Consider the following 21,804-nt stretch of genomic DNA (forward strand, 5'->3'; position numbering starts at 1 on the left):
ATGATACAATATACATATAATAGGAACTTACGAAGAAACTAAAAAAATTCAGAAGCAAAAATGAAAAGGCAACTTAGGCCTTCCTAATAAAAGGGCACATCAAATAACAAATAAAGTTAATGAAGTGTCCATATCCTAGCTATATGTTCCAGTCAGAGTTGAAATGTGTAGAACAGAGGAAAAGGTTGCTAAGACAAAATTAAAAACAGACCGAAGCACTGCGTATTAGGCCAATCTGTCCTTCATGGGTGAGCAGAAAGGGAAGCTACCCTCAGACACGCAAGGACTTGTACTGTACTTGTTATTCTTCATGACTTTCTGTCCTTTATTTTGACAGTTGAATGACTGTCATTTGCTTCAAAAACAAGCAGAAACAGAAAGCAAAAATAGTAAGAGAAATGATTCCTAACACACCATTAAAAGGACATAAGTCTTTTACAAACACAGCTCATCTGAAAGGAGGTGGTCTAGAAAACTAAGAGGTCTATATTTCACCGTATACATTCTACATTAATAGCAGGTTGTGATTTTTGTCTTCCATTCCTTAATTGTGGTATTTTTCCACATTTTTTCTAATGCACAAATGTGTGTGTACATGCACGATTATATTTGTGCATATATTTGAACAAATATTTGAAAAACACACATATGTTTGAGTATATATTTGGGTATATTCTCAGAAGTGGGATCAATGTTTCACAGTAATTCTATTTTCAGTTTTTTGAGAAACCACCGTACCTTCTCATCCCACCTCCAGTAACTGCACTATTTTACATTCTTACCAACAATGTCCAAGCTTTGTGCATATACTGAACAAACATATATACTTGAACAAGTACTTTTGTGAATCTTCTTTAAAAAGTATATAACGAATTTCTATCAACTATATATAAAATGGAAAAGACTACTCTCAAAACTGTGCTCCATTTACATAAAAAACATTCAAGCAAACATTAGCTAATTTGTCTCTCTCACCTGGGGAATTTTAAAAAATAATTTCCAGTACTAGATGTCTTAGGTATCTCCAAGCTCTAATAACAAGTAAAACTAAAACACTAACTTCACACAAGAAAAAAACAGCCTGATTAAAAACTAGAAAAAGGATTTGAATATGTCTAGTCTCTAATATAAGCAAATGACCAACAAGCACATGAAATGTTCAACATCACTTACTAGGGAATGCAAATTAAGCCACAATAGGATGTCTACCTCACACTCATTAGGATGTCTATTATCAATAAAATAGAAATAACTGTTGGCAAGGATGTGGAGAAACAAAGCTTGGACACTGTTCTAAGAAAGTAAAAAATAGCGGTTACCAGTGGTGGGTTGGGACGGTTCAGTGATTTCTCAAAAAACTGAAAATAGAATTACTGTGTGAGTCACCAATCCCACTTCTGAGTATATACCCAAAAGCCTTAAAAGGACACAAAGAGACATATGCTATGTACCCAGTCCCATGGCAGCATTATTTACAATATTCAAAAGGTGGAAGCAACCCACATGTCCATCAACAGATGAGTAGGAAAACAAAATGGGCTATATATACCATAGAACATTATTTAGCCTTTAAAAGTAAAATAATTCTGTAACATGTTCTAACATGGAAGAACATAGAGGACACGATGCTAAGTGAAATATGCCTGTCACACTACAGAAAATACTGCATGGTTTCACTTATATTGAAGTAGTCAAATTCAGACAGAAAAATGCTGTCAGGGTTGGGGACAGTGGGTAATGGAAGTTGTTTTTAAGTTTCAGTGTTTTAGGATAAAGAGAGTTCTGGAGAGTTGACTGCAAAACAGTGTGACTGTACAGCTAACATAAATGCTCTGGAAATCACCCCTCCCAGGCCCAGAAAGGAACAAAGCAAAGATACCTTGCAAGGGCTTCAAAGTCAAAACTGACTTTCTGTTCTGTGAGGCAGTTATGCAAGAATCTGCAGCCTGAGGGTAAACCAGCCTTTCAATACACCCTAATGACCAAGGAGTCCAATAAAGATTTAAACAATGGGCACCCAGCCCTTGCAACTGCAGACACATTCTTTAGAAATTGGTGACTGCTCTTCCCTTAAGTGGCCTGAGGTGACCTGGTTATGGATTGTTACTCAGAAGACCTAGGAAACCCTATTAAGTCATGTAAATCAAGAGGGTCAAATCTTAACTGCCCAGGTCATTAAGGATATGCATATCTGAAAAGCCCAACTCATCTAAAGACTGTCACTCTACAGAATATGTGCCACTTGTCACAATGGAGTTGACACATTCAGGTTACCAAAGCCCCCACGATATGTCTCAAAATTTTAGAGCTCATGGTCAAATTAACCTGTGTATGAGCTCTCCCTGCCACACTGAGATGATCCTTATTGAAAAAGAGCAAGCAGTTCCTAAACCAGAATCATGTTGCGCAGAAGAAAGGTTTTACAGAGGAAATGGAAAAAAAAAAAAAAAAAGCAGCAGAAATTTATGGCCCAGAAAAAAATACTACATAAAATAAATGCATATAAAAGCAAGAATAAAAATACAAAACCTTGCCCTCCTTTGTGCATAGATAACATCAATATATCTTTAGGTCAAAACAAAGTAAAACCAGCAAGCTCCCTGTGAAGAATATTATATTCTTTAATGACTGTTTTTGCTTATGTAAACTAAACTAGAATTTGCTAACGTATGATTGTTAAAACAGTTCTCAGAGTAAAATCTGAGAAATTCTTGGGCTAAAATCCTTACAACTGGCCTCCCTAGTGGCACAGGTATTAAAGTCTCAGTACTATCAAGCTATCACCAGCCACTGTAGTGTGAGTATGGTATGAGTTCAATCCCTGGGCAGGGCACGGACCCACAAGGCGCAGCAGACCATGCCTGCCTCACCCGCAGCTCCCCTCAGAAGCATATTTCAGTAGATCTGCCAGTTCTGCTCCCCGACCCCTCCCCGCCCCCCCCTCTCTGGTGAATACTCTCACCACCCACACCTCTGGCTTGCACCTCAGTTCCTGTATGCATAAATAAATCTCTGAAAAAATTAGAGTATTTATAATCATGTGGAAATGTTTCCAGTAAATGTATGACTCTATTTGTCAAAGATTAAGGGATGATGAGATTTTAGGTGGTGTCTATGTGTGTTCTTAATGGTCTCTAAACTATGAGGAACGTGGTAGTTATAGGGCTGCCCCGATACAAGACGGGGTGCCTGACTGTGGGTCCTCACTGGCGCACTTAAAAGGACTCATCAATGCTCTACTGCAGGCACACACAAAAGGTTCATAAAAGGTTTATTTACAAGGGAAGGGCAAATGAGGAAATGTACAGCTCAGGGAGAAACGTGGGAGACAAAGTTTTAAATGCATCCTACCCAATCCGCTGATCTGGAATCTCAAATGGCACTCTGAGCGCTGGCCGCGAGCCAGGAGCCGTGAAGCCAGGAGGCGAGCGACAGAGCGAGCCCCCCAAGGCCCACGTGTCTGGTTTTTATACCCAACCTGGCTGCTTAACTCCACCCTCAGGTCCCAGCCACCTTCCCTTTGGTGGTGACGGCATTTGTCTTTCCCAATGTCTTGATGGCTTTGGTCTGGAGTGGGGGTGGAGCCCACAAAGCCTGCATGGAATTAGCTCAGGACATCCTTTCCCCCTAACAGTACTACTTTTACAATTAAAAGATTATTACCAATACTAAACATAAAACCACCGTTTGCCCCCATAAAACTAGCTCTCTACTTTATAGCCTTTTAATGATTACCAAAATCATTTTGCCCTATGGTTTTCAAAATCTCATTTTCACCAATTCCTCTTTTTTTTTTAAGGTTTATTTATGCATACAAGAGCTGGGGTACAGGCCAGAGATGAGGGGTTGGGGGGGGGGGCAGTGAGAGAATTCACCGGAGACAGAGTGGGGAACAGAACAGGCAGACTGAGTGAAATACACTGCTGAGGGGAGCAGCAGGCAAGACAGGAGAGGTCTGTTAAGCCATGTGGGTTGCTCCCTGGCCGGCCTGGGATTGAACTCGTGCTGCAGAGGCTTCGGATTGCTCCATAGTGTGGTGCTTAATCCCTTGCACCTCCAGGGAGGCCCATCCAATTCCTCTCACTCCTAGACCAAATTAACAAATTAGTGACTCAACAATTCCTCACATCTCCCCCTTTATTTTCTCAGTATCATTAACTATATATTCAGACCTAAGCTGTCTACCCTATACAATTTTCTGATTAAGTTCTATCTGGCCTCCCTATTGCCTATCTTTCACCATTTGAACCCACTAAGCAACTATAACCAGGTTCTCAAACATTAGCAATACCAACACTGCTCTGTCAGCTCAGTGTAATATTCAGTACCCTTCACAATTTGGTTCCAACCTACTTTTCAATCCCACTTCTTTCCAGGAATACTAAACCACTATAGTTAACAACAAATAGTTGTTTTAAGTTATTGTGCACTTTCTTTACCTCAGGCAGGGTGCTAATTGCTTTATATACATAAATTCTTTAATCATCACAATGCTTGAAGGACATTATTATTTCTATTCCATGAATGAGGGGTCCAGGCAGAGGGCAATTACAGTTCAAATTCCTCTCTTTTAATGAAAAATGATGTAAAAAAATATAAATAATAAAAAATTTCCTCTTTTTATGTAAAAGAACACTGTCTTAAGGATTGATTTCACTTGTAGCTCCAGCTCCTCCATCAGGCAGCACTGTGCCTTATAACAAACTCAGCTCTCTAGCATGGCTGAGTATCATGTTATTCATGCTTTCAAACACTGTTAATGTGTAAAGGAAAAAAAGAGTAAACTGATATTTTACAATTTCAAAATGGCTATTCATGCTTTTGTTCAAAATGCTTAGCTGCAGTTTCTAACTGTGGTCCTTGAACATCCGGTCCACTTTCTAAAATTAAAATACTGAACTGTACTATTATGACTTTTAAGAAATTCACCTATTGTGTTTGATACAATTTTCTTCAAAACTTCAAGTCTCTTTAATCACTTTATTAAAGCAATATTCTTTTTTTGATCAAATTATAAAAGGAAATCATCAGTAAAAAATGTCATATAATTCCCTCATTATAAGAAGGCCTGCTATCATTTATTAACTCAATAAAACAAAACAACTAAACAACTGTCTACCAGGAGAAAGGTATTGCTCAGCATGGAGAATAAGGAAATAAACATGAAAAACAAAGTTCTTCCATTCATGCAGTTCATATTCTAGTGGCAGGTATCGATGGAAACTAAGATCACAAGTTTTCAAGTAGTGCTCAGAGCAATGAAGAAAAGACAAAATTACAATGTGTGAAAAGGACAAGGCAGTTTGTGAAATGGCAGGTGACAGCAAATGGAAAGGGATTCTGAAGAGGTGACACAGGAACACATTATCTGAAGGGAAAAAAGGAACCAGTTAAGTAAAAATCAGGAGGCAAAAGCATTCCAGTCATTCTGTTAGTCATTAGCAAAACAAAAAACAGAACTTACTTCATGTGCTTCAAGAGCACAACAGAAACCTGTGAGATGGTGCAAGATAAGGTTAAATGGACACTCATAACTAGTGATCTCATAAACCATATAGAGTTTTCAAAACAAGATATAAAATTGTAACAGAAAAGTATTAGAGTCTTAGACAGGAGTATGAGGATTTCTTTTCAAAAAGATTTTATTTATCTTTGTGTATAAGAGCTGGGGTGGGGGGGGGGGGATGAGAGAATTCACCAGAGGCAGAGTGGGGAGCAGAACAAGCGGATTTATTGAACTACATTGCTAAGAGGGGCTGCAGGCAAGACAGGAAAGATCTGCTGCATCATGTGGGTTTAGCTCTCTCGCCTGGAATGGAACTCAGGCCGTCCTGGTGGCCTTTGAGGTGATAGTGCTGAGACTTAACTCCTTGGCTACCAGGGAGGCCCTGATGATTTCTTCTTAAAAGACCAATCTGACCAACATAATATAGGGAGTTGGAGTTAAGAAACTTTTGAAAGATGGGAAAAATGAAGTGACAGTGAACCAAAAAAAATGCAATTCCTCTTAAAGAGCACTGGATAGGCTCAGGACTTCTGAGTAAGTTCCTGAAAATAAAATTGGTCTTATGGCTGACAGTAAGAATCAACTAAAAATCTTTACACCAATCTGTTACAACCCCATCCTTTAGAGCCTAAAGATGGGGAATTAAAAATAGCCAAGGACCCAAATTTGAGATCCCAATCACACAGATAGGAGGTAAAGTACTTATTTGAAAAGATAAGCCCTATTACCTATCCAACAAAGTTGTCATTATTTTCTCAGGAGAAAATGGCCCAGAGGAGAAGACCTATAGATAATGATAGATAGGAATTATCAAAGACATGATTTAGTGCAATCCGAGAGGTAATATGTATAGCAATTTCATCTTTAGGAGTTTATCTCAAGAGATGATATATGTGAGTAATGAGTTAACTAAAGACAAGCTCACTGCAATACTGTTTATAATATCAAGGCAAAGGAAATACTTAACCATAAAGAACACATATAGCAGTTAAATGACACACTATCTTAAAAAGGCAAACAGTGACAAGGTAAGATGGACGTAAAATATTACGTAAAAAGACCAGGATGCAAAACAATATGTGGAACCAACACACCACACAGGGCTAAGCTTTTTTGCTTAAGCAGGTTTTACTATGATGAAAATGGACTATGTGCATTTTCATGTAATATGTGTATTAAAAGATTACATGATTCCTGAAAGATGGATAAATTAACTAAAAATTTTTAGACTCAGTGATGTTTAGATTTCAAGAAATATAAAAAAATTGGGCTTCCCCTGGTGGCCCAGCGGTTGAGCGCTGGGTTGCAAGGCTGCCCACAGCCTCTGCAGCGCCGGTTCAATCCCTGGCCACTGGGAGGGTCCCAAAAAAAAAAAGAAATATAAAATAATTAAGAAATTAGTAACGTTTGCTTTTTTGAAAAAGCAACAAAACACAGTTCCATCTTATCAGATTACTTCTAAACTCTAAGTTAGTACATAAGTTTTCAATGGAAAAAGGAAAATATAAAAAAAATGAAGACTAGAAGATTCCCTAATGCTCCCACATTCTTACTATGTCCTTGAATATTTGTAATTTGATATATCAATTAACCATCAAAAAGCTACATTCAAATAATAATTTCAGCAATATTTTTAAATCTGCAATTTCAGTGCTATATATTTAAATTACTTATTTCCTATATTTAAAAAACACAAAATTAGGAACTTCTAACCATTAACTGTCTCACACAAAACAAACTTAACCTTAAGCATTTAAAATAATACAAATTGAATTTCTTGGAAAACAAAAAGTTTCTAGTAAGTAACCACTCTTGAAAAACCTAGAAAATACTGTCCAGCAAAAAGAGGGACAGACCCAAATGCAAAAAATGTGTCAAAAAAACAGGAAAGAGGACCGGTAAATCAAGAAATTTCTGAGTAAAATGTTGTCATTTAAAATACTAAATATGTAGTTATGTAAAATATGTATAAAATAAGTGGGAAGAAAAGAATGTAAAAATGCACATACACAATAATCATGATTATCTAAAATTATCAATAAGAAAAACACCAAGAATGTAATACAAAGTCTACATAATTGAAGATGGTTAAGACAAGTACTCTAGAATAGAAAAGGGACTGCATTCCCATGTACATATGTGAATATTTAAGAATTAAATATGAGTTTAAAAGGGCAAAACCTTTTGGAAGGTTTGAGCATACTATCAACACTTAAACATATATTCCCTTTGGTTCAGGTATGTTATTCTACTGTTGAGAATCAATTCTGTAGATAAACTTGCACAACTATACAAACCTACTTCAGCAGAACTTTTCTTGACTACTATAATGCACAAAAGTAATAAAGGCAAGTCAGTGGATACAATCTAATACCCTAAGAGGGACAGACTGAAATAAACAATTCACATAATGAACACGCTACACTCATTTTTTAAAAATGATGTAGATCCTAATATACTGATGTTAAGAGTGCCAAAAACACTGCTGACAGCTTTCTGGTCCTGACTTCTAGAACTTGGAACAGTAACTTGTCTCCCCTTTTTAGGAGCCATCAAATTGCAATTTCCAATTTTCTCTGGGAATCTACTCCATAAACTAGAAAATCTGTTTTCTATGAAAGTCTAGCAATTTTAAGTATATCAATGTACTGTGAGATTAAGGGGGTCTTTATAAAAGCATATTTCCTTATAACAAACATGTAATAAAAAAATAATCAAAACTGAGCAACAAAGACATTTGAGTATAGAAGAATTTCTTATCTCTATACTGCCTCTTTTCCAGAAATAACAAAGTCAAAATTTTAACTCCTCTATCCATGAGTGTCTTCCAAGCTAATAAGCTAGGTGAACAAGAGGATAGGCAAAAATTTCAGCTTTTGAATAGTGCAATATGACATCCAAAAATCTACAAAATAGATTTTATAAATATTTATTACAAGTCTATTTAACAGTTATCTGATTAATAACTAAAGTTAGTCACCTTTCAAAAATGTAATATTTCCAAAACTTTTTAAAGCACTTCACATTTTCATTTACTGCAAATGCTTTAACAGAGGCCTCCTTAAGAAACATGAAATAGTCACAATTCTTAAGTTAACTGATACTTTATGTCCCATTTTCAAAAACAAAAGCAAAAAGAGCCATTAGTGACATCAATATCTGGTCACTCACAGTTGATAGTCTAAGATACACAATAACTGAAAACTATTTGACTCATTAAGTACTATCAATCAACTAACTGGAAAGATAACCATAAATCTTGACCTTTTAGTCTCAACTTCAAAGTGATACCACCTACTTGGTACAACAATGTCAAATCTCAAATCATTTTCATGTCTTCTGACAAAGGAATCGTGTACTTCTAAATAATAATTTTTACAAAGAGCTCTGTGAATTAACTTCCTTGTTTACTAGAAATCTGAATACATCTTTACTTATTAAAAATGTTTAATATAATTTAGGTGGTTTCTCTATGATAAAATTCACATCAATATAAGTTCCTATAACACTTTATTTCAAGACAGTGATTACTTCTAAGAAAGGAGGAAGCAGAAAGAGTTGGAGAGATAACTTTAGTTTTTGCCTTAATCTTATATTCAAAGAGTAACTATGGCATTTTGGAGGCAGATTCCCTGAGTTCTGAACAATACACTAGCCCTGTATGTCCTTGGGCAAGTTACCTAATCTCCTGTATATCAGTCTCCCTATCTGTAAAATGGGGCAATTAATATTTCCTGCAATATAGGATTTAATCAGTTGATATGTGTTAAATGCTTAAATAGCACTTAACTTCTGACACATGGCCAAATGTTATCATCAGGCACCACTTAACACTATCAACTGTGAAATCTGATTGGAAGGTACAGGGGAATGAGAGGTTGGGGCGGTATCTCATCTATTTTCCAAACACATATTTCAAAATATAAATTGTTTTATAACCAGTGACAAAAGGCCAATTTAAGTGAGAGAGCAGTATAAAGTAGAATAACAAAGTTTCAGTTTTCTTTTGATTTTCAAAAACATGAGACAATACAGGCTTTGGAGTTTGATATTTATTTTTAGCAGGAAGAATATGCTAATGATGATGACATCGTTAGAAGATACGGCATGTCCAATATCTGCAACAGAAGCTCAATACAAGTTAAAGAAACCAAAAGACTGAAGACATATATTGTATGACATTACTTACCCTTAATTCTGCTAATAAACAAAGTTTAATACTGAAATTCCATCACAGGATCAAAAACTGACATATTAACTATGAAATGTATCTTTTCAAAAAATTCCACCTTTTCTTTCTACATAGACATGGACAACCTCTCTAAAGGCAGAGCATGGCGCCAATGACTATCTCTGAGTATGTATCTGTGCAGAGAGGAGGGTCAAACTGAAAAGGGGCAAAGCTAACATAAAAGCATTTAAGGTTGGAGAGCTCTGCTTCTGGTATTTAATCAAGTTACTGTTTTGACAGGTTGAAACAGCAACTGTGTTTGGCCCACTCAGACACTGTTGAAACAAAAACTAAACATTAGTAAAAGCAACTTAATATAGGTATACTACAGCATACCTAAAAATTTACAGAACTGCCTCTAAATATAGGCATCCAGACAAATTAGAAAATCTCCTACAGATTAAAAAAAGAAATCGCCCTGGCAGTAAACAATTTAAGAAAGATCTCATCAAATTAGTCGTTTAAATGAAACCAAATCTGGTTCCTCCACCCCTAAGAGCAGCTTCTCTGCTCAAAGCAATATGAGAGTGTTTTGTTTTGTTTTTTTTTACCTACACACTTCCAGATAGCTCACCAACAGTATCAATTATCACCCAATGTGTAGAGAAGCAATGACTTTCTACTTAGGGGTGTACACTTGTGTGGCATGGGCGGGGTGGGGGTGGGGGAAATCTCAGTCTTAAGTATCAGACCAGGTTTAACAAAGGAGTAAGTTGAAGACTACCTTCCGGAGCAAAACTGATGAGCTTCTGGGGCCAGTGAGAGTGGAAACCAGAATATCCACAATAAATTCTGTAGCCAAAAAGACTGTATGTATTCACAGGAGAAGTTAAATAAACACAACCATAATTTACTATAGTTGACACCAGATTTTATACCAACTGCTATTTTCCTATAATTTTTGTTCTAGAATATAAGGGTTTACACTGATAGGATACAAACCTGTTAATGCAAGGATATGCTTACCTGGGCCACTTTAAAAAGGTCTATGTCAAAAAAATGCAAAATGTGCAGAAACAGTGAGATATTTAAAAACTACCAAAATATAAATTAAATAAATAAGCACTATAAAAGGAAAAGGTTACGCACTTCCAATTTATGCTCTTTCTCTGCAAGGGCTTCCTTTTGACAACGAAGAAAATCTGCTAACATTCGAGTGAGTTGTTTCCTATCATCTATTTCAGCCGCCAATCTGCCATTGTAATCTGCCAGCAACATACACGCATCCTCTACCATTTTAGAAAGTCTTTCTCCAGATTCTTTATCTATGAAAAGCACAGAAAAATAAAATTATTACAAAAATAAAAACAATGACATATGCTAGTGCCTCATCCCAGCTCTAAATTTCCAGGTCCCACGCTCGTTTCTTACCTGTTATTTTATCTAGTAGGGATACCTCTTGGACTTCAACAGGCAAAGAAGCTATCCTCTGGTGAACTGCTGCATCACCTGAAGCTGCATTTTCTAGATCTTGTAATGCTCTAACGAGATCTAGAGTCTAAAAAAGTTGTACAACTTCAGAAACAAAATAAATGAAGCTTAAACAAACACAAAAGACTGAAGTTTAGTCCGTAAGCCTTACTCTTTATTTACTAGTTCCAAGTTTTACAGTAAGCTGTTTTTAAAGATAGTCCATGTCTTTTGTACATTAAGGAAAAGAAGCTACATTGTGTTAGGTTTTGGAAATAATCAAGCCATGATCCTAGCTTAAGAAGTTCACTCTTCTAGCCAATGGATGATCTGACTATTAAATGACTGAATTAGATGACAAACACATTCAGTGGTAAAAGGGAAAGCAGGTTATAACTTCAATCTGGAGAATACAAGTTTTATGTGTGATCTAGTTGTCCTGTTATCACTGCATATGAAAATATTTTTTTTTTAAATAGTAAACTGGATGAAAGACAAAGAGGAATAACAACTTCTACCACAACAGAGAACCTCCTAGAATCCACTTCTAAATGATGTAATTAAAGCACAAAAGAAATGGAGTTTGGGAATATGTTTAAATATGACACTTTCAACTATTCTAGTTAATTCATAAAATAATTAAAATATTACAAATTTACATGATGACTAATATTGATATACAGCTTACTATAAAAATTATTTTGTCATTAGAATATTTTTGGTGTACTATTTTCATACCAGCTATAATTAGGAGGGAAGAGCATTCTGTGCTGGTGATTTCATAATTCATAATGTTTATAAACTTCCAAAGAAAAAGGAGCAAATTTTCTTTTTGCCAGTATCCATTCTCATTCCACCTTTTTCCTCTCTCTTTCTCTCTGTTTTTAATCTGTAAGAACACATTCTGGGACACTCAGAAATTACAAATGCTTGAAATTTGTAGTACATTACTAATTCTGTACATGTATTAGGATGACACTGGCAGCCAATGTAAGCTAGCCCTTTACAAAAAATGCTATCATTGGGGTCTAGCACTGAGCAATTGATCAAACATTTTAAGACTGACTGAACCTAATAAGAAATAACCTACCCTAAGTGTGCTTTCAATTCATTATATATACTTAAAACCCCAATATTTTAAAAAATAATTCTACTGTAAGATATATCCCCTCTAGGGGTCTCCCTGGTGGCGCAAAGGGTTAGGCTTCAGCACTATGAAGCTATCTGCAGTCACTGTAATATCCCCAGCCAAGGAGATGACCCACTTGGCACAACAGACCTCTCTTGGCTCACCTGCTGCTCCCCTCAACAGTGTATTTCAGTTGGTCTGCCTGTTCTGCTCCCCACTCTGTCTCTGGTGAATCCTCTCACACACACCCCCCTCTACACACACATACCTCTGGCCTGTACTCTAGCTCTTTTATGCATAAATAAATAAATCCTCTACAAGGAAAGTGAGCTTAAATGCAATGACAATTACCAGGCAGTTTGTTTCTTCTGGTACCCTAATTAACTGACATATTATTTTTTAGTGAGTTGTGAAATACTAAAATTTTCTGGAGTAAGAAATCCGGCTTTAAGGTCCTAACAATATGTGTATGCTTTAACTACAACCTAATCTCATTATACCTTTCACATTTCTTTTTAAAAAAGATTTATTTATTTATGCACATAGGAACTGGGGTACAGGCTAGAGGTGCGGTGGGGAGGGGGGAAGGGAGAAAGGATTCACCAAAGACAAGAGTGGGGAACAGAACAGGCAGACTGAGTGAAATATACTGCTGAGGGGAGCAGCGGGCAAGACAGGAGAGGTCTGCTGCACCATGTTGGTAGCTCCCTGGCCAACCGGGGATTGAACTCGTGCTATAGAGACTGAGGATAGCTTCACAGTGCTGTGTTTAACCCCTTGCACCACCAGGGAAGCCCAACATTCACATTTCTACATGAGTTAATTCTAAGCTCTCAAGGTTGGGGTCAAGAATCAGATAAGAAAACAAAGTTGTCTTTGTCTATAAGGACTTCCTAATAAAGGATAAAATGAGTTCAATCCTGCAAAGAGAACTTAACTTTTCTTACAAAGATTTAAACAAAATGTTGACTACAAGGTTGAACCATTGAAATTTAAAGCACAACTAATCTGAAAATGGTCATAAAATGAAGAGCAGCAGTATTTTAATCAACTACTAAAGAATAATCTTACTCAATGATACACCTAAGAAAAACAACCAAAAATTACTCTTTCATTTAAGAGTGGAAGAAGATCAGAGCCTCTATCTAGAATTCAGGTGAAAAACCCTGTTCATGAAATCATAATGGGGCAGAGATGATTCTCTGCTCTACCTTATTACCATATAGTGTCTGGTTATTCTAAATGTTATGTTCTTATTACTCTTCTATTCATGGATTCATGTCTATGGTGATCATGTGAGCTTCAGCATTCCTGCAACTTAGCCTCAGGACCTAGTTGAATGTCCTAGTAAAATTCCTTCTGCCTCCCTAGTATTAAGACTGATGTAAATCCACAGTTCTAGGCAGGAATTAGTTGTCTCTTTCTTTCAAGCTCTAGTCATGGAGAAAAGAGCTCCACCCAACCTCTGGTCTCATGCAGTAAGTTTGAGCCCAGTCTCCATCTCCCTTGGAGTGCTCTGAGTTCTTATTGCCTTACAGGATACTAATTTCTAGCAACCCATGTCTACTTCTGGACCAAAGCTCAGCAGGAACCAGGCTCTGGATCACACACTGAGTTGTGCTTCTATACCATTTTCTAGCCCACAAAGATATTTACCTTGTTTTATGAGTATGGCTATGTCTTCATTTTCTCCTTTTTAATTTTATCTGTCCCTCCTATATGTTTGAAACATAGAAGGAGGAATTTTTAAGACTCAATGTCCATGTAATTAAAAGTTAAAATTGTCTTTCTAGAATTCATCTGATGGTTAAGTAATGTTTACACTATACCAATCAGGGAGGGCATGGGTGTTAAAATGATTCTAATCCATCTATCATGGAATTACATGGTTCTAATATAACTACACAGAACTGTACAAATACAAATCTGTTTTAAAAAGCAAGGTGCATTAAAAGGCAGTGCTTATCTCTAGGAATAGAGATACAGCTGTTCTGTACAACAGAAGTCTTATTTAATTTTTTTTTTAACAAGAAAACTTTAAGTGGTAGCTATCTCACCATATCTAATCATACTCAGCAATCAGAAATCCTCTTTCTATTCAAAATATGATTTCCTAACATATGGTATACAACATAATTCATTAAACATAAGCAATTTAGTAACCATAAAATAAGATACGCTTATGTAGCTTCTTTCTTATATCCAATTTACAGTAGTTAAAACACTGAAGTAAAGCATGGTGACCACATAAGTAATACTAACAAGATTCTCTTAACAGAAAAATATTTCTACCTGTGGTGGTTCACTTGGAGATCCCAGAGAGGAACAGTTTTCATTTTCATCCACCTTTATCTGTTCGTAAGTTCTCTTCCTAGGCTTCCTGTCACCATCTGAATTGAAAGGACATTTGAGTATTAATTTAAGAATACATTTTAATGATGAGATCATGAAAAAAGATTATATACTTACACAGAGCTTGCTTAAGTTGTTCTAATACATCATTTTCATAAACAGACCTTTCTTCCCAAATAGATAACACTCGTCCAAGGTGCTTCTTACAACTTTCATCAGTTTCACTAAAGAAAAAATATCAACAGTGCATAGTACTATTAAAATGGTAATAATGACTTTTAATATAATCAGATATTTATTATCTGGGGGGAGGGGGTGAGGGAGAATAGGGGGTGAACTGTCCAAACATATATTTAGCACCACTATGTGACCAGCAGTTAAAGGGTGAAGTGACCAAGACAGACATACTCTTTGCTTTCCTCGAATAGCTAAGCTATTCAAACAAAAAAAAAATACAAAAACCTGTGAAAGTGTTAACAGCGGCTAGTTAAGGGTTTACAAACAAGATGCTTCTAGCCTAACAAGGACTGAACATGAGGCTAAGGAAGATTTCTAATGGGTGATTTTTAATTTATTTAACAAATATTTATTGATCAAAGCACTTTATTTGACACTGGAGACACAAATGGAGCTTTATGGTAGCTATTATTTATAAATGATACAAAAGAAAACAAAGTTTGAAGACAGGAATAAAAGAAAGGTCTGGCCCATTTGAAGAAGCGTTAGAAGGATATTGAGGGAGTGATTTTAATCTGCCATCAGATGATTATATGTAGAAAGAAGGAGAAGACAAGACAACTCCCAACCACTTCCTATCTCCTTCATTAACACAATTGCTGATGTTTTTTTCTTTAAGTCTTGTCATTGGCCTCCCAAGCTCTATCTACTATTTCACTCTATTCTCCACTAAGTATCCTACTAATGTCAATCACACCACATTGCATTCATCTTCTGAGAGCTACTCATCATAACAAGAATTAAAACCAAAATCTTTATCCTGGGTTACAAAGTGGACATGTTCTGTTTCTGGGCTAACTCTCAATGCATATCCCCCTAATATCTTATCCCATAAAAAAATCTTCTTGCTGATCCTCAAACATGTCCAGCACACAGCTGTCTCATTGTTATTGCCAAATAATCTCTCTACTTAGACTCCTTTCCTCCCAGAGAATCAGATTCTTTTTGCCCTTTCTTTTTTAGTCTGTTCAAATGCTGCCTCCCGAAAATAGTCACCTTGTTAGATTATATAATTGAGCAACATCATATTCTCTAGTACCTTCCCTGCTTTATGCTTTTTCATAGTACTTCTGAAATTAAAATATGTATTCACTTTTCTAACTAGTTATTACTGGTATCATCCACTGAAATATAAGCTGTTCTAGAACGGAACTTTGTCTTCCTCACTATTACTTCTTCACAGGGCCTAGCATATAGTATGCAGTTAATAAATGTTGTGGTTTATTTTTTGAATTCTAGGGAGAGGGCCTCCCTGGTGGCTCAGGGGGTTAAGTACCACACTATGAAGCAATCCGAAGCCTCTGCAGCATGAGTTCAATCCCCAGCTGGCCAGGGTGTAATCCACACGGCGAAGCAGACCTCTCTGTCTCGCCCGCTGCTTCCCTCAGCAGTGTATTTCAGTCAGTCTGCTTGTTCTGTTCCCCACTCTGTCTCTGGTGAATCCTCTCACCCCCCCCCATCTCTGGCCTGTACCCCAGCTATTGTATGCATACATAAATAAATCTTTAAAAATAAATAAATTAATTCTAGAGAGAGGCAACATGTATAAAAAGCCTTAAGACAGACAGAATTAAAAGAAGTTGATTAGCCTAAAATACAGATTATCATGTATATGCATGGAAGAAATGAGAGACAGGAATCTGGAAAGGGAGACAGGCCCATAAAGAAAAATCTTAAGTCTTGCTCAGGACTTTAGACTTAATCTTCAGGAGAAATGATATCCTAACTGGAGTGGAAAGATTTCTAAAGAACTGAGGAAACCACAGGTACTACCCTACATGAATATAGGGATGAAAGAGAGAGGAAAGTTAGAGATGACACTTAATTTCTTGTGTGGACATCTGGATAGATGGAGATGACATTCATCCAGAGAGTAAGACCTGGAAGAGAATCAAATTTGACAAGGAGCAAGGGCATAATGAGTTCACCATCAGACACACTGAGTTTGAGGTGCCTGAAGGCATAAAAAAAGGATTCAACAGGCAAATGGACATACAGTTATGAAACAAAGAAAAAACATCTGACTGCAGCATGGGGGTATAGATATTAACAAAACATACACAGTGTATGAAATCACCCAAAAGGCAATGGAAAGTGAACTCTAAAAAAAATCTGGAAAGACAGAAGAGAGAATCTAAATTGAAGGATAAATAATCTTTATTTAAGAAAACAATATACAGCTGTATTTCACACTCTATTTTTTTTTCTAAATGCATCTACTGTGACTAAAACTGCAGGACATGTGGTGAGTATATTTTCATCCTGAATTAGTCAACAGAGATCATTATTCACCACTGAATTCTATAATTTAGACTGTAATCTAAACCCAGTAATCTACCAAATAATTGCATACAGTAGTTTCACTAGTCTGCCCAACAATCTACCAAATATTTTCATAAAACCTTTGGGAAATAGCCTTTAAAAAGAACAAGTACCCTCAGAATTTTTCTGCAGCAAAAATTTAAGTTTTATCATTACTCTAATGAAACATTCTGTATTTCCAAAACATTTCGAAGTGTTATAACACATACCCACACACTGGAAAACCTTAAAACCATTATAGGCAGTATGAGAAGAAAGAGTGTGAGTTTATCCAGAAATAGTAATCAGAAAACTGACAGCTTTATAAACACAGAAATTTTTAATTCAGTGTCTTCATTCATTCTTAATGAAGTTTAATTCAATATGGCAATTGCTTTTGGTCTCTTAAAGGGAAGTAGTAATTCAACTACTCCAAATTCCACATTTGTAACATTCAAAAATTTTTTCCTTCACAGTAAGCATTTGATACATTTACAAATGCCATTTATAGGTCTTTTCAAATGAAAACTTCAAAGTAAGATATTCCCTATTTATTTTAAGGTTTAAGGCAGATTTTCGCAAAATGACATATTATGGATTTAAGACAGATAACCTAGAACCCAAAACCATGACCATACCTTGAAACATGCTTAAAAGCCTCCACTATAACTGGTGCAAAATCTTTTGTAAACTCTGGTCCCTTCCTTTTGCTGTTCTGAATGACATCATTGGCTAGGTAGAGAAAAGTAAGCTTCCTGTTTGGTTTGGCTGAAAAAAAAAAAAAAAAATTTAAACCTACTTAAAATATCCTCATTTAACTTGGACAAATGTTCTTAATACCCGAAAATTAAGCAGTTTAAAAGTTACAATAGGTGCCTCCCTGGTGGCGCAGGGGGTTGGGATGCAACCTATGGAGCTATCCAAAGCCACTGTGGCGTGGGTTTGATCCCTGGCCAGGGAGATGCCCACATGGTGCAGCAGACCTCTCCTGGCTCACCTGCTGCTGCCCTCAGCAGTGTATTTCAGTCAATCTGCCTGTTCTGTTCCCCACTCTGTCTCTGGTGAATCCTCTAACCACCACTACCCCCATACACACCTCTGGCTTATACCCCATTCTTGTATGCATAAATAAATAAATCTTAAAAAAAATACAATAAACCTACTAACCTTTATATATCATGTTCAACCCTAGCTTCTCATTCTGCTTATCAAGTCCCTATTCCTTAACTCACCAAGATAGGAACTCTGTTTTCTGAAATTAATCGTATGAGAAAAAAGGATAACAAGTCAATGATAAATTGTCCTGTGTCCTTGCAGCTTAATTATTTACTCTTGATTCCTAGTTTTATCACCATTCCAATCTACTGGCTTTATACATTAAAATCCTCATGCCTGAGTAAAAATGCATTTCAATGACTCTAGCCTATGCTAAATTTTATTAAAACAATTTGGTGATTGGTCATGTTATTAAGATGGTATCTTAAATTTTAAACTGAATTTATGATTGTTTTAACTTTAGTGCCCAAGCTGATTAAAAAAAAAAGGGAAATCAGTCACTAAGTTATTTTAAAACAAAAAAGTAAAAAATATAAAATAGATTGAAAGATCAAGTTACCAGGCTACCAAAAAAAAAAAAAAAATCTAAGCTATTAGATAAACAATATTAAAGAAACCTTACCAATAAAATGACTACAGAAATGCCATCAAATCTCACTAGTCTTCAGTTCATAATCTAACTTTATTCACTTATAATCAGAAAGTGATAGGTAGGATCATTACTTATTTTTGTACTTTGTACTTTATGCCTACTCATTGTATTAAAATGCAGAATATCACAATCTAATCACTGATGTTTTTATGAAAATTGAAATTCAAAGCCACAGTGGGGACATATATTCAATTTTTATTGTGTTGGGCCTCCCCGGTGGCAGAGGGTTGAGCGCAGCGCTATGAAGCTCTCCACAGCATCTGCAGCACGGGTTTGATTCCCCGCCAGCCAGGGAGAAACCCACCTGGTACAGCAGACCTCTCCTGCCTCGCCCACCGCATCCCTCAGCAGTGTCTTCAGTACGTCTGCCTGTTCTGTTCCCCCCTCTGTCTCTGGTGAATTCTCTCAGCTTCCCGCACATCTGGCCTGTACCCCAGTTCTTGTATAAATAAATAAATCTTTAAAAAAATCATTTTTATTGTGTTACCTACAAACATACAAACCCTCTTTCCAAGGAAATCTTCTACATGAAGAGAAGCAAATAATTAACATAAATATCAAACACACACACCCCAATGGTATTACTGATGGTCTTAGAGAAGAAAATCAGGAAAATTCATTATTTTGAAATAAAAATCTATTAAAGATTTATTAGCAACATTAGATGGTCTCATTTTATTTCCCTGGTAAAGTGAATTGCTACAGACTAGATTTTTTTATATGGATGATTTGGTGGTTTTTAAGGCAGAAACTGTTCTTAGTAATATATTCATTCCATAAAAAGTGCATTATCGGGCCTCCCCGGTGGCGCAGCGGTTGAGCGCTGGGTCGCGACGCTGCCCACAGCCTCGGCAGCACTGGTTCGATCCCTGGCCACCAGGCGAAGGTCCCACATGGCGCGCAGACCTCTCCTACTACCCGCTGCTCCCCTCAGCAGTGCACTTCGGTCCTTCTGCCTGTTCTGCTCCCAGCTCTGACTCTGGTGAATTCTCTCACCCTCCCATGCTTCTGACTGTACCCGGTGCTTATATAAATAAATAAATCTTTAAAAAAAAAAAAAAAAAAGCACCAAGCTTTAAAAAAAAAAAAAAAGTGCATTATCAACAGATGATTCTAGAATGGATTCTATCTATCTCAAATAGAAAGAGTTCAGTCAGACACAGATGGCTGCTTCTTAATAGCTGAGGTAGGTGAAAAACGGATAGAGCTGGTGGTGTACTGTAGCACTACCAGTATGCCTCGGACTTTTGATAGCCCATCCCCTTGGAGAGTTCTTTTTCACATTTTAAGTTATCCAACAGGAATTGATCCTGTTATTTCTTTCTTAAAACCTTTGAGATTTTCCACCATTCCCCATATAACATTTTAAATCCTTAATATGAACCAAAGGCCAAAAAGTCTGTCCCCACCCTATACATAACTATCTCTCAATGCCCAACACTATTACTTCTCCAACTTCCCCAACTCCTACCATCCTTTACACCTCAGTCAAATGTGATCCTATAGTTTTTTTCTGACCACCCATTCTTGGGTGTTCTTTCATAGCACCTCATACTTTTCCTATAGAGCACTTATCCCAAGTATATTTGTTTTTCAACTAAACTAAATTTCATCAAGAACACTGGTCAGTTTCATCTACCAATCTATGGAATCAAACCCAGAAAATGAGTCACAATTGGTTCAGTATCTGCTAAATCAATGGTTTCTGGCCTCGACCTGAGCTTTTAATTATTTACTCAACTTGGCTTCTTGTGTTAACCTTACCCAGTTTACCTGAAAGAAAAACATATATATATATAAAAAAAAAAAACACTGCCCTCAAAAACTGCAACTTCAAATTCCAGATTATGAAAGACAAACTCCCTTACAGATTAGTTATTCTTGCTGATTTTCAATGTATTGCATTCAAGTATTTCACACCATCACACTTTCTATTTCTAGAATTCTCACAAATCAATACCTATAGGAAAACAGCCAAGTACTACAAATGGAAGGTCAAAAAAAACACAAATACCAAACAATAAAAAGCTATCATTTTCTACCTGTTTGATCAAAATGAAAACACTATTGGCAAGAAACTGGGTAAGATAATGACTTTTAGATATCTTCAGACATCAGTGGTTAAAATACAAATTAGAGCAATCTCTTAGAAATATAATTTGATAGGTCCAGAAATCTCCACACAGCTCTCCATAGTGGTTCTATCAAATTATATTTCTAAGAGATTGCTCTAATTTGTATTTTAACCACTGAACACAGAGCTTCCATATGATCCAGCAATTCCACTCCTAGGTATTTACCCAAAGGACACAGAAACATCAATTCCAAAGAACACCTGCACCCCTATGTTTATAGCAGCACTATTTACAATAGCTAAGCTTTGGAAACAGCCCAAATGCCCAAAAATAGATGACTGGATCAAGAAGATGCGGTAGATATATACCATGGAATATTACTCAGCATTCAAAAAAGATAAACACATGCAATTTGCAGCAACATGGATGGCGCTGGAAGGGATCATGCTCAGCGAAATAAGCCAAAAAGAAAAAGAAAAATAAAAATACCGGATGGTCTCACTCATAGCAGGAATCTAGGAAACTTAAATAAGGGACCAGGAAAATGAATAACTATAAGAAAGTGAAAATCAAAATCAACAAAAAACTATGAACCAGAGACACTTTTTGGGGGGTGGGGGGCAGGAGGGGAGGGATTGGGGTCAGAATGGGGGGATTGCAATTGTATGGGGAATATAAAAATAAAATTTATTATTTAAAAAAAATCAGCAAAAAAAAATAAGAAATATAATTTGATAATTACCAATAAAAAATGTAAACGCACAAAAGAAAATTTCACTTCTAGGAATTTATGCTACTAATATAGTCACATAAATAAATGCACACAGAAATCACTTAAGAGGTGACCCACATGGT

The 21,804-nt window shown here is 36.3% G+C and overlaps 1 protein-coding gene across 2 annotated transcripts in view; it reads right to left on the minus strand.

The window, feature by feature from the left end:
- RPRD1A (regulation of nuclear pre-mRNA domain containing 1A) overlaps window positions 1-21,804 on the minus strand; it is a gene marked incomplete at both ends in the record, with an annotated part of 65,415 nt that overhangs the window by 19,401 nt on the left and 24,210 nt on the right. The window contains 6 exons of one of the 2 annotated variants that reach the window (XM_084252151.1): window positions 9,322-9,624; window positions 10,827-11,002; window positions 11,109-11,235; window positions 14,569-14,666; window positions 14,746-14,852; window positions 17,805-17,934. In XM_084252151.1, coding sequence (XP_084108277.1) covers window positions 9,565-9,624; window positions 10,827-11,002; window positions 11,109-11,235; window positions 14,569-14,666; window positions 14,746-14,852; window positions 17,805-17,934 — 698 coding nt within the window. Of the gene's footprint in view, window positions 1-9,321; window positions 9,625-10,826; window positions 11,003-11,108; window positions 11,236-14,568; window positions 14,667-14,745; window positions 14,853-17,804; window positions 17,935-21,804 lie in introns of those variants that run through there. The other variant, XM_084252150.1, reaches the window with a different exon arrangement.

Source organism: Talpa europaea, assembly GCF_964194135.1.
Source record: "Talpa europaea genome assembly, chromosome: 13".
Taxonomy (NCBI): domain Eukaryota; kingdom Metazoa; phylum Chordata; class Mammalia; order Eulipotyphla; family Talpidae; genus Talpa; species Talpa europaea.